We start from the raw sequence: 12,475 nt of genomic DNA on the forward strand, positions 1-12,475 counted from the left end.
ATATTTGTACGCAAAATTCAGTCTAGAGGTACTTTATTTATTTATTTATTTTTTAAGGAACGTGGACGGTACCACGATAAAATATCATAAACACCCTCACGTATGGCGGAAGAAAACCGTGGTTACAAAGAGGCTATATCATTAAGGACACCACGGACGGCACATGGCGGGACAAACCCCGACCAACGAGCCTCTGCATTAACAACAAGGGCATATTTAGCCAAGTTATGAGCAACCATGTTACAAGATTGGGAAATAAAAGTACAATTAGCGTTCGAGAAAGTAGACAAGCTAACCTTAATGTCTTCCACAATAGTGCCAAGCTCCGTAGGAGGGCTGTCTTTTACCTTGAGCGTATTAATCACCCGGAGGCAGTCGGAGTGCACCACCACCCGTTCAAGTCTCAAGTCCTTTGCTAGATCCAGCCCCCTAAGGATGGCCTTCGCTTCCGCGAGCTCCGGCGAAATGACGAGAGGTTTAGCCGCGATTTCCGAAGCCAAAACTATCCCCCGGTGGTCTCGGATTACACACCCGACTCCAAAGCATCCTTCCTTCATGTCAATCGCCGCGTCGACGCTTATAGCCCACACACCGGGGTTCGGAGGAGGCCAAAACGAGGTACTTTATTAAACGCGTAAAAGTTTAGACGCCTTGATATAATTTATTCTTAAAAAAATCCCCAAATTATAGCACATATGTTGTCGTTAATTCACTTGGAAGGTGACAATTTGGTTAATCACGAAGTCAATTTAAGACTTACCATTACTCTCTCTCTCTCTCACACACACGCAGTCTCCCCACAAACATAACAGATCACAGACAAGCCCGTTGTTCTTTTGTCGTTTCATTTCCAGGCACGAGGTTTCTCAAGCTAGATGCTGAGACTGAATCGAGAAAGAAGAAGATGAGAGGTGCTTCGCCGAGGGCTATTGAGCCCCGACTCCGTTTGTCTACTTCATTCAGGTCTCTCTCTCTCTCTGCTATTTATATTTCTTGGTCTACTTTCAATCTGGGTTATCGAACATGTTGCAATTGTTTCGACCTTTCCAATGCTTGTGTATTACCTGTTATCAATGTCAATTGTTGCGCGCAGTAGCTATTTCCGGTGCTGAGAATATTTAGGCTCTTTTCTAGTTTAAAATTCTCTGAAAGGAAAATAGTTGATGCTAATCTATCACTAAGTTACATTTCTCGAAGTTAACGATTTCACTCAAAATCACTACTTGATTTACTTGATCCGGTTGCTCAAATGTCTTATTTATGTTCAAGTAAATTAATCGTTTTGTGATGCAAGGAAGGGCTAATCTATGTTCCAAATCATGGATTTTTGGTTAGACTTAAGAGGCCTTAATTAAGAAACTAACGAGTTGATTTTAAATCCATGATTAGAACATCAATGTTGTTACTGAGCAACTAATGAGTTTAAATCCATGATTAGGACACATCCATTCCATGTCGTAACTAAAGTCAAAATTAATAATAGATCTGTTTTGGGTTTCTCATATACTTGTATTTACTTGCTGTCTAAAAAGACTGACAGAAATCATGCCTGTTTTTGCAGCGAAGAGACAAATAAAAGAAGATCAAACCAGAACAAAGTTTTTGGTCATATCGAGAAGGCACTCCGCGTTAATGATCGTAACTTGAATTACAAGCCCACATTAAAGTTCGTGCTTGTAATTATAATCTTAGGCACTTTTGTAACCCTCTTCATTGCTCCGTCAGTGTACCACACCGAACATTTGTCAAGCACTCTGTCCCGGTACGTCTTCTTATGTATAAATCACAATTCATTCCGTAGAAGTTTCAACTTCTGAGGACTAGTTTGACTAGGAATTTCGTACACTTATCGAACCTTGCCTTGATGCTGTCGTCGTATTGTTGAAGTACAGTCCCGCCTATTTCGAGAAAAGGAGCGGCGAGAGCGATGTTACTGATTCACGCTATTTTTCGTCGGTGGACATCAACTGGGACCAAATATCGGACACCGTGGAGAAACTGGACAAGGATGCGCTCAAGGGAGTCGGGTTGTTAAACTTTAACAGGACCGAGGTCGAGCAATGGAAGGAGCTCATACCCAATGCCGACCATGTCGTTCTTCGTCTCGACCCCGTTCAGCAAAACCTCACGTGGGAGTCGCTCTACCCCGAATGGATCGACGAAGAGGAGGAATTTGATCTGCCCACTTGCCCTTCTCTGCCGAGGATACAATACCCTGGAAAACCGAGGCTCGATCTTGTCGCTGTCAAGCTTCCCTGCAACCGGTCCGGGAACTGGTCCAGGGACGTGGCGCGCTTCCACTTGCAGCTCGAGACCGCCAGGCTGGCCTCCTCCTCCAGAGGCTCTCACTCCTTGCACGTCGTTTTGGTCACCGATTGCTTTCCGATTCCAAATCTGTTCATACGCAACGATCTCGTTTTGCGAGAAGGAGACGTGTGGATGTACGAACCGGATCTTCATAAATTGAGGCAGAAGACACAACTCCCGGTCGGATCTTGTGAGCTTGCGGTTCCTCTCAAGGCTAAAGGTGGGTACAGGCTTGGAACCATTTCGACTTTCGAATCTTTCCACCATTTTTCTTACTGTTTTTGTTGATACAGATATGTTCACATAAATTGTTTTTTCTTTTTCTTTAATGATCACTCACTTTTTACCCACATATTTTTAAATAGAATTCCTCACTTGAGCACAAAAAAATACAGCATTCGCAACCTTTCTTTATAAGGCAAAAAATTGTGTTGTAACTAACAAAATTCATTTGTGAGCAGAGAACTTTTACTCGCAAAAGCCACACCGAGAAGCCTATGCAACAATTTTACACTCGGCTCACGTGTATGTCTGCGGTGCGATTGTCGCGGCCCAGAGCATTCGCATGGCGGGTTCGACCCGAGACCTCGTGATTCTCGTCGACAACACGATCAGCGATTATCATCGGGGAGGTTTGGAGGCAGCGGGGTGGAAGATCCACACGATCGAGAGGATCAGGAATCCGAAAGCCGAACCCGAGGCTTACAACGAGTGGAACTACAGCAAGTTCCGGCTCTGGCAGCTGACCGACTACGACAAGATCATCTTCATCGACGCTGACATGCTCATCCTCAGGAACATCGACTTCCTCTTCGAGATGCCCGAGATCTCGGCCACGGGGAACGACGCCACGCTGTTCAACTCGGGCGTGATGGTCGTGGAGCCCTCGAACGGGACATTCGATCTCCTGATGGACCACATCGACGAGATCGTGTCCTACAACGGCGGGGACCAGGGCTTCCTCAACGAAGTCTACACGTGGTGGCACAGGATCCCGAAGCGCATGAACTTCTTGAAGCACTTCTGGGAGGGCGACGAGCCCGAGAAGAAGGAGAGGAAGACCCGCCTCTTCGGGGCCGACCCTCCGGTGCTCTACGTCCTCCACTACCTCGGAAACAAGCCGTGGATCTGTTTCAGGGACTACGACTGCAATTGGAACGTCGACATTTTGCAGGAGTTTGCGAGCGACGTGGCTCACCGGACGTGGTGGAAAGTCCACGACGCGATGCCGGAGAATCTGCACAAGTACTGCCTTCTGCGGTCGAAGCAGAAAGCGGCTTTGGAGTGGGACCGCAGGCAGGCCGAGAAGGCCAACTTCACCGACGCTCACTGGAAGATTGCGATAAAGGACTCGCGTCTCACCGCTTGTTTTGAGGAATTCTGTTTCTGGGAGAGCATGTTGTGGCACTGGGGCGACACAAATTGGACTGACAATGCTACGGCTACACCTATGACACCGCCCATTACCCAAGCTTCACTACAAACTTTGTGAAGTTTTTTTTATTTGGGTTACCTCATACATATACACAGTTATATATATGAAAAGAAAGACTCATCAAATTATTTATTTCCCTGAAAAATGATAATAGAATATATTTATAAGGTCATTTTTTTCTATCCATGCGTTGGTCTAGAAAAGCGTTTTCTATTTTTCATTTTTATTTTATCCAATGCTTTCGTTACTCCTGGATGCAAATTACGCATTCAAAGAGTGAACTTGTGATACTAACATAACTCTTTTTTTTATGGGTAATTAAGGTAAGTAGCCTCCTGAAAATAGCCAATTTATTTTTAGCCAACGTTCTGTAAATAAGTGGTAAATAGCCCGGATGATTTATTAACAGCCAAAATTTGACTAGACTACCATTTTCATTTTCCCGCCCAGTTTCGTTATTAATCAGCACAAAAATTCGTTATTAATGCTGGCGAAAATCTAGGAAGTAATTAAAACCGTGTATATGCGTTCACACATAACCGCCCACATTAATTTCCATAAAAAAAAAAAAGAAAAACGAGGCCAAACGATAATATCCTCTCACGAATTTGTTGCAGCGATTTCTGCAGACCTCGAAGACGAGTCCATCGCAGATAGAGGCTGGTGCTCGAGCCGCGCCTGAGAAGGAGATCCTCAACCGGGTCAAGCTGCAGTGGCTGGCGACGCACGCGAGGGAAGCCGCGACCGACGACGGCGGAGATCGAGTCGCGTCGGACCGTCGGAGAGCGCGCGCGAAGGAGATCGCGACCGACGATGGCTGGGAAGCGCAGATCCGAGCGTCCAGGAGCGTTGTTGAGCAACCACGAGCCGATCCAAGATCGAAGCCGCGAGCGACGCGCGCCGGCGATGGCTGTGAAGCGCAGATCCGAGCGTCCACGAGCGTTGTTGAGCGACCACGAGCCGATCCAAGATCCAAGCCGCGAGCGAGTCACCATCGCCGGTCCATTTTGATGGCGGTCACGTCACCATCGCTGCCGGTGACCTCCGAGGTCCGCGTAGGAAGAGACAGACATGATTAAATAAGAAGAACAGTTTTTTTTTTTTTGTTGTTGTTCATAGAAAACATATTTACAGTATATTCGTGTAAATAAGAAGCATATTTACAGTATATTCATTGTAAAAACAAAGCATATTTACAGTATATTCATTGTAAATAAGAAGCTTATTTACAGTATATTTACAGTATATTTGAACTGAAATAAAAATTCTGAAAATATTTTGAGCACGAAAATTCTGGAAAATATGAATATTGAACTGCATCCACTTCTTCAATAATTTCGCCATTTTTGAATATTGAATAATTAAAACTTGCCGAAATTTTTTTCAAAATTCAAACAAAAAAACTTCCTAAAAACTTGCCGAAATTTTGAATATTGAATAATTAAACCTTGCTGAAATTAAAACTTGCCATTTTGAATATTGAATAATTAAAATTTGCCGAAATTTTTTTCAAAATTCAAACAAAAAAACTGCCTAAAAAAAACTTCCAAAATCGGTCAAACAAGAGCAAATAAGTAAAAAAAACCTTATTAAATGAGCTGCCACGTCATCATCTAGGCTATTTACGGATTATTAACAAAACGTTGGCCAATTTTAAATTGCTAGACATTGAGTGGCTCAGCCAATTATTTGTTTTTTTATTATTTGTTCTTACTGACCAGATTGGTCTAAAAACTACCCTGAGTAAATAAGTGCGTGGAAAATAATAAAGGGTGTTTAATCTATAAGCGAGCATTAAACTACTCATATTATTATATCAAATTGCTTGAAAATAGCATAGAATATGATATTTTCAGCTGAAATATATATTGCACTTTTTCTTACGGGATATGTGTGTTATAAAATTAATATATTGTGTTGGCGTAGGACTTTCCCCTTTTTCTTAAAAGGAGGGCGGTCTTGAATCTGAAATTCTTGACCCAATTGTAAGAAGGTCCATCTTGCTGGAATTTATCCAGCAAGGTCTAAGCAATGCCCGAACCGCATGGAGAGCTCAAGTGTGGGCACCTCAATCCTCGAGCTATGTGCTAAGGAGAACACGTGTTGCAAGCTATCTAGAGAGGACCTTTTCTCTCAAGAATAAAATGAGAGCCAGTCCAGAAAAAACGGACAAGTTCCTACCATTATATTGATTTGTTTTTGTTAATCTTTACTGTATAATCAAAGGTCTCCCCCAACGTGTAATGTTTTTTTTCATGATCAATAAAAAAAAATGAATACTCGTTCATTGTATAAATATTTATGTATCATATTTTATTGTTCAAATACATATATTGATCTTTACATAATTGAGGCCAATTAACAAATTTTAAACCGAATTCGAATCCAAATTGTAGAAATTTATAGAGGAAAAGATGGAGAAGTATTTTTTACTTGTTGTATTATATGAGAGGAGAACCTCTATTTATACAAAGAGAAAAAAAAATAAACAATTACATTTGTGCATTAGAAGAATAAAGACAATTTAGAAAATATACAAACATGGGAAAGTGGAAATGCAACTTCCAATGAGATAGTGCAACTTCCAAGAGCTTGTGTTTTCAACACTCTCCCTCAAGCTTGATGGTAGATGTTGATAAGATCCAGCTTGCTACACAGCTCGTAAAAACTAGCTCGGGGAATAGGTTTTGTGAGGATGTCTGTGAGTTGATGACGCGTTGGAATGTACTCCATTTCGATGATCTTCGACTCTATCTTCTCACTGATGAAGTGATGGTCAATCTCGATGTGCTTGGTTTTTTCGTGATGAACTAGATTTTTAGCAATACTAAGGGTGGCTTGATTGTCGCATAGAAGCTTGATAGGTCCTTCGAAATTGATCTTGAGGTCGTCAAGAATCCTCTTCAATCATATGCATTCACATACTTCATTCGCTAATGATCTGAGTTCGGCTTCAGCACTACTTCGCAAGACTACATATTGTTTCTTGCTATGCCATGTGACGAGATTCCCCCATACATAGGTGCACATGTCTGATGTCGACCTTCCATCTGGGACATACCCTACCCAATCTGCATCAGTGAAAACTTCGATATCTCAACTGCTTCTTTTCTTGAAGGAGAGACCTGTTCCTAGAGCAGATTTGAGGTATTGGAGAATTCACATAGCTACTTCCATGTGGGTTTGCGAGGGATTAATCGTTATTGAAATTCGGTTCAAAATATCGGTATATTGAAATCTGGTTATATATTTATTGAAATCAGGTTAACATTTATTGAAATCTAGTCATTAGTTATTGAAATATAGTTAACAGTTATTAATGATAAAATGGACACTTCAAAATTAAAACGATAATTTATGAAAAATAAAAAGTTCAACGATTAATTTTAAAAAAATTTATGAAAAACAATTTTTAAAAACTATTTCCACATTTCTTTATTCCCTAGAGAGTCGATCTCTCTTTCCTTTATCAGTAGTAGCCTATATGTTGACCATCAATGAGAACTAAGGTTTCGGGACACAAATAATATCATGGATGGACCCAATTGAAACTCAATTGGACTTCTCCAAAATTTTGGTCCAATTCTATTATGGGTGAAATTCCCAAGGTAAAAAGAGGATCAGCTGCGAGGCCCAATCATCCCTTCATAATTATTTTTACGAACCTTTCTAAAATTCAATGGGATTATTCTTAAACTATGACATTCACACTAGTTTTGGATCAAAATCCAATATGTTTAAATTAATTTAAATCTATGACTTCCTTACATTTGTGATCACAAAAATACCCTCAATGAATTTTTTTTTTATATTCAGCTTTTTATTTACTTGACATATTTCATTTGTATATTTCTCTCGTGACTTATTTATTTAACATATCGGTCGGTGAAGTTGAAAAAAATGAATGATTTTTTTTTTTGGAAAATCCGAAACAAAATCTGGAAAATCGTTTGAAGATTTATTGACATTTTTATCTTTTTATTGACAAAAATGTCAATAAATCTTCAAACTATTCTAAAAAATTCTTTGAAGATTTATTGATATTTTTGTCTTTATATTGACATCGATGCCAATAAATTTTCAAAAAATTTCCAAATTTTCAAACAATTTATTTTTCAAATTTTTGCATCGATGAGGTCGTAGTCTATGAATAATCTCAAATATGATTAGATTTCTTTCGATGCCTGTCCTTTTGTACAAGTCTATATGACTAAATTTGGGCATAGAGAACAAAGTAAAATCGAAGTGGAATAAACCCTGAATTACGTATGACCAATACAGATAACAGCATTTTTTTGGTGACAGAACAGATAGTATTCCAGGTTTCTCATCCCAAGTCCAATTCCGTTAGAGCAAAGTCCAAAGCCATGAATTTATGTTCAAACACTGCGTTGAACACTTGGATATTAAGCTCTTCGATTTCTTCTACCGACTTTCCCTCGCTCTCTCTCTCCCTCACATTCCCTCGCAACACACTTCGCGCTTCTCAGTCAGTCTGTGCCCGCAAGAGCCGCTCGGAGCCTGACGACTCTCGGATTCTCAGCGCCTCCATCGTTGAAGATGTTTCTCTCGACGACGAGGAAGATGGTAAGAATTTCCAGAGGCTTCCATTTCGTTTCTCCTTCTATTTGACGTCTCAGTAAAGTCACATCACATGGGTTTATATGTATGACTTTTACTGGCTTGATTGTCAACTGATAGTTGCGTTGCATTACATTTGTCGTTTGATTGTTTTGAATTGCGTAGAAGAATTTGTAGATGAAGACGAGGATGATGAGGGTTTTGTTGACTATGTCGAAGATGAGGATGATGATTTTGATTATGTTGAAGATGATTGCGAGGATGAAGCTGAGACCTTTGTAAGTTTTCGTTAGTATATACTACATGCTATGCGTAAAAGAAGGTAGGATTTAGAGGTGTTTCTTTTACAGATTCAAGAAACGACCAAAGAATTGAGTTCTTTCATATGAGACAACACAAGGGAACGGCTTTTATAAAATTTACAATGCGATTGCCTAATTACATATTTATTGGTATACAACAACAATTCAAACAAATTTGAGCCCAGTTGACATGCGGATATAGATGAGAAATATGGAAGAATAATGATAATACTCAATTATATCTCAAGTTCAAATATCTGAAACCAGGTTGAACTACCTAACTAACCATCTAAAATCAAACACTGTCCAAAAATTTCGATTTTTTTTTTGTAAAGAAATATGTACATATTGTTATGCATACAACGATGAAGCAGAACAGTACTGAGTAAGATTCTATATCATGTCTACGTTTAGTCATACATTCTCCGCCAAATTACGCGTGGCACAGTTATGGAGGGTTCAAGAGTTGATGAGTGTTATGGATTGCTTACTTTATTGCTTCATCTTTGGAAAAGGCCGGAGATGGAGGAACTGGGGGTGGGATATCTCTTGCAGGGACGTGGTGGGATAAAAAGGCATTGGAGATAGCTCAACAAGTTTCCCTTTCCTTTGATGGTCAGTTGGACATTTATGCCTTCAAGACATTGCCCAACTCTACCATTCGAGTTCGCATTGAGAACCTTTCAACAAAGTAAGCAGTCTTTGGATCACTGCATGGGTTTTGGAGTGTCAAAGTTTACACTATGAGTTAATTGTTACATTACCGGTTTATTCATTTCCTTTGTGATCTGACTTTCACATCAGATACTAACTAGCATTTTCGATGTCATAACATTTCTGCATCACAGATATTAGCTCATTACTGAGTAATTTTTTTTAGATAATATGTAGCTTATCGAGTATTATATTCTCTCTTCTAAGTTTGTACTTTGTTCCTATAAGTGAAAAAAAAAATTAATATTTAGCTTGAATGGACATGCATATATTTTGTCCCTCTTCCTCTCACATTTTTGTTTTCTGCAGACATTATCTGTTTTATGGCCATGCTTAACTTGCCATGAAGATCACTTATTCAACAGGCCACACCTAACGTTTATTCCCGAATTTACCTGACTCCTTTGGCTAATTCACATGCTTGGCTGCCTAACATACATTAACCTTATTGGTGGCTTATCACAAGCTCATTAACAAATTTGAGTTATCGTGTACCAAATGATTTTGATATTTTTCTTTCACAAGCGTATAACTGCTTACACCTAGTTTTCACTAATGATTGTTCATTTAATTTTGACGGTACTTTGTACTTGAATTTTGTAGGGGTGTTAACTTGATGTCTGTATAAGTTGTTGATATCGATGAAAGTTTTTCAGTTCGTAACTAATAATGTATTGCAGGTCTGGTTCCCCTAACATGGAAGATATACAAGCTTTTACTGTAACATATCGAGCACGGTTGGATGAAGCAGAACTAGCTAAAACCATACCAGAGAATATATTTTTAGAGGTTATTTCAAGTATTTCTTTTACTTTAGCAATTGCCTGTCCTCCATTTTTAGTTTGCATTATCTGGATGACTTGAATGAGTGGGTATAAAATCTACATCGAATCTGAAATTTGGCCTTGGAATATAGATATAACAATGTATAACTAATATCGAGGACCATACAAGGTTTTGGTTTCCAGTGATGGGGTACAAAATGTACACACTTGTTGATATCGATAAAAATAACTACGATGGTATCTCATAGTACGTTTTTAATTTGCCTATGAAATCAGACTCAGATTAATAGCAATTTGGTTACACTTTTCCTGGTTTACAAATTTTCTTCAGACATCAACGTCGAATACTTTCTTATATCTGGAGTCTCGGTCTCTCTTCCTGACAGGTGTCATCTCCGGGGGTCGAAAGGGCAGTTCGAATCCCGAAAGACCTTGAGCGTTTCAAGGATCGGGCAATGTATGTGAAATACGTGAGCCAGGCTGGCGAATCTGTGGAGAGTGACGGGATTTTCTCTCTTGTCTCGTATGACACAGAGACAAAGTGCTGTACTTGGGGTTTAGCGAACGTGAGGGTGAACAGAGAGAAGGCCGGGAAAGGGAGACCGCTCAACAAAAAACAGCGAGAATGGCGTTTGGACACGCCGTTCGAGTCTCTGCGTTTGGTCCGCTTGCATTCTGATATTTGATATCTATCTGTTCACATTCTACATTGTGTCTAGTTCTGTGAAGCTCAAATCCACCCCTATCACCATCTGGATTGGACGGTGACATAATTTTCTAATTCAAAGACATACATTCGATACTGCGAATAGAAACATAAGCACACTGATGTGGAAGGAAAGGCAGATATCTGCTCGTTTTGGATCCTTGGACTCTGTGACTAGTAAGTTATGGATGCTGTTTATTTATTTATTGACATTTTGAGGTCAAGAAGTCCATTGTTAAGCATCCATATAGAACCCTCGATTAAACCAATGCGATGCTGTTGATATCTTGAGCTGTACACCTGAGAAGAAGTGATAATGTGAGAAAATATTGACTAAAAATATACTAAATTGAGTTTATATCTCAAAAGTCCCATGAATAGAAACTATGACCTTTTGGACGAATATACATTGAAGATCAAGACCAAATAAAAAAAAATAATGATCCTCTTATCTGTCGTTGTAGAAAGCCGCGAATATTATGACTGCTATGATACAGAATCGGTTGATTGATCAAAGAGGTGACAATCAATTTTGCGCAGCAAATCTTGTCTATTCGATCATTATTAAGATCTTGGGGATTACTATAAGAATTTCTATCTTCGAGATCATCATTTAAAATCACTATACGTTTGCTTTTTCTTGAACGAATCGGAGGGTGCTTTTCCTAAAAGGTCTGTATTTTGTTCTTCCTCGTTTATCAAAGCTGTTCCTATCTAACGGAACGCTATTCGATCAAATAACAAAGACCGAACATATGCGAATGACACATTGATTTGAGCGTGTTCGTTTGTTGAAGTACATCCCTTTTTTTGTTGTTGAGGGAGATTCAGCCCAGAACCGTCATTTGAAGCTTGACAGCCAATAAAAAAAAAAAAAAAAAAAAAAAAAAAAACATGAACCAGATACTTCTTAACGTGAAAATATTGTAGAGGTCGGCAACTGACTTTGCTATGAGAGCCATATTGTCACTGGTTAAAAAACATAGGTAAACCAACATGAAAATTTGTATAGGCCGGAAATTGACTGTGCTATGAGAGCCTTGTCGTAGCCAGTGACAAAAATGTCATCGAGATATATCAGGATAAGAATGCAAAGTTTGGTCGTCTTGTCGACGAACAACGAAGTATCTCAAGTTGAGTTTGTATAGCCCCATAGGGCGAGAGCTTTGCTTAGTTGACCATGGCACTCTGATAAGCTTGACAAAGACCACAGAAAGCTTTCTAGAATTAAAACACATGAGTAGGCTTGGACTTTGCTTCAGAATAAGATTTCATGGAGACTGCAGATGAGGAATAACCACACTTTAAAATGTTTTAAATTTCATAATAATAAATCTTCTTTTTCAGATCCTATGGTTAAAAAAAAACCCAAACGTTAACTGGTCAAAAAGCATTCATTTAATCTTAAGAGGGTTTATCCAAAAAGTGTATGCCCTGCGTGGCAATTTGATATTTCCCCATTGGTCAGCCTTGTGGTATAAAAGGCTCACTATGTGTATTAGCCAAACAGTTTTCGAAAATTGAAATACTCAGTTTCACTATTCTCTCCCGCCTTTTCCTTTGAGTGTTCTTTTGAGTTCTTTCATGGTATCAGAGCACACTAGGTTGCTGAAATGAGTGAGCAAAATTTTTCCGCACAAACTGA

At 39.4% G+C, this 12,475-nt stretch overlaps 3 protein-coding genes across 3 annotated transcripts; 2 read left to right on the forward strand and 1 right to left on the reverse strand.

Moving 5' to 3' along the window:
- Positions 1 to 122: 122 nt before the first annotated feature.
- LOC149390438 (uncharacterized) lies at positions 123 to 557 on the reverse strand. The gene has a single exon (XM_089619771.1). It carries the CDS (start codon positions 555 to 557, stop codon positions 123 to 125), a length of 435 nt encoding a protein of 144 aa, XP_089475897.1.
- Positions 558 to 696: 139 nt separating this feature from the next.
- On the forward strand, positions 697 to 3,926 carry PGSIP2 (plant glycogenin-like starch initiation protein 2). The gene is made up of 4 exons (XM_089620741.1): positions 697 to 963; positions 1,562 to 1,762; positions 1,893 to 2,527; positions 2,769 to 3,926. Exons 1-4 carry the CDS (start codon positions 905 to 907, stop codon positions 3,797 to 3,799), a joined length of 1,926 nt encoding a protein of 641 aa, XP_089476867.1. The 5' UTR covers positions 697 to 904; the 3' UTR covers positions 3,800 to 3,926.
- Positions 3,927 to 7,997: 4,071 nt separating this feature from the next.
- Positions 7,998 to 11,042, forward strand: LOC149390440 (uncharacterized). Its single transcript, XM_089618761.1, has 5 exons — positions 7,998 to 8,329; positions 8,489 to 8,601; positions 9,141 to 9,316; positions 10,020 to 10,128; positions 10,511 to 11,042. Exons 1-5 carry the CDS (start codon positions 8,011 to 8,013, stop codon positions 10,808 to 10,810), a joined length of 1,017 nt encoding a protein of 338 aa, XP_089474887.1. The 5' UTR covers positions 7,998 to 8,010; the 3' UTR covers positions 10,811 to 11,042.
- The last annotated feature ends 1,433 nt before the right edge of the window (positions 11,043 to 12,475 follow it).

Source organism: Urtica dioica, chromosome 7, assembly GCF_054948205.1.
Source record: "Urtica dioica subsp. dioica isolate 48M chromosome 7, U.dioica_male_clone48M_v1_H2, whole genome shotgun sequence".
Classification (NCBI taxonomy): Eukaryota; Viridiplantae; Streptophyta; class Magnoliopsida; order Rosales; family Urticaceae; genus Urtica; species Urtica dioica.

Coding starts and splice junctions, on each gene's coding strand:
- LOC149390438 (XM_089619771.1), bottom strand. CDS start 557: ATGAAGGAAGGATGCTTTGGAGTCGGGTGTGTAATCCGAGACCACCGG.
- PGSIP2 (XM_089620741.1), top strand. CDS start 905: ATGAGAGGTGCTTCGCCGAGGGCTATTGAGCCCCGACTCCGTTTGTCT. Junction 1,763..1,892: donor TTGTCAAGCACTCTGTCCCG/GTACGTCTTCTT, acceptor GTTGAAGTACAG/TCCCGCCTATTTCGAGAAAA. Junction 2,528..2,768: donor GGTTCCTCTCAAGGCTAAAG/GTGGGTACAGGC, acceptor ATTTGTGAGCAG/AGAACTTTTACTCGCAAAAG.
- LOC149390440 (XM_089618761.1), top strand. CDS start 8,011: ATGACCAATACAGATAACAGCATTTTTTTGGTGACAGAACAGATAGTA. Junction 8,330..8,488: donor TCTCGACGACGAGGAAGATG/GTAAGAATTTCC, acceptor TGAATTGCGTAG/AAGAATTTGTAGATGAAGAC. Junction 10,129..10,510: donor CAGAGAATATATTTTTAGAG/GTTATTTCAAGT, acceptor TCTTCCTGACAG/GTGTCATCTCCGGGGGTCGA.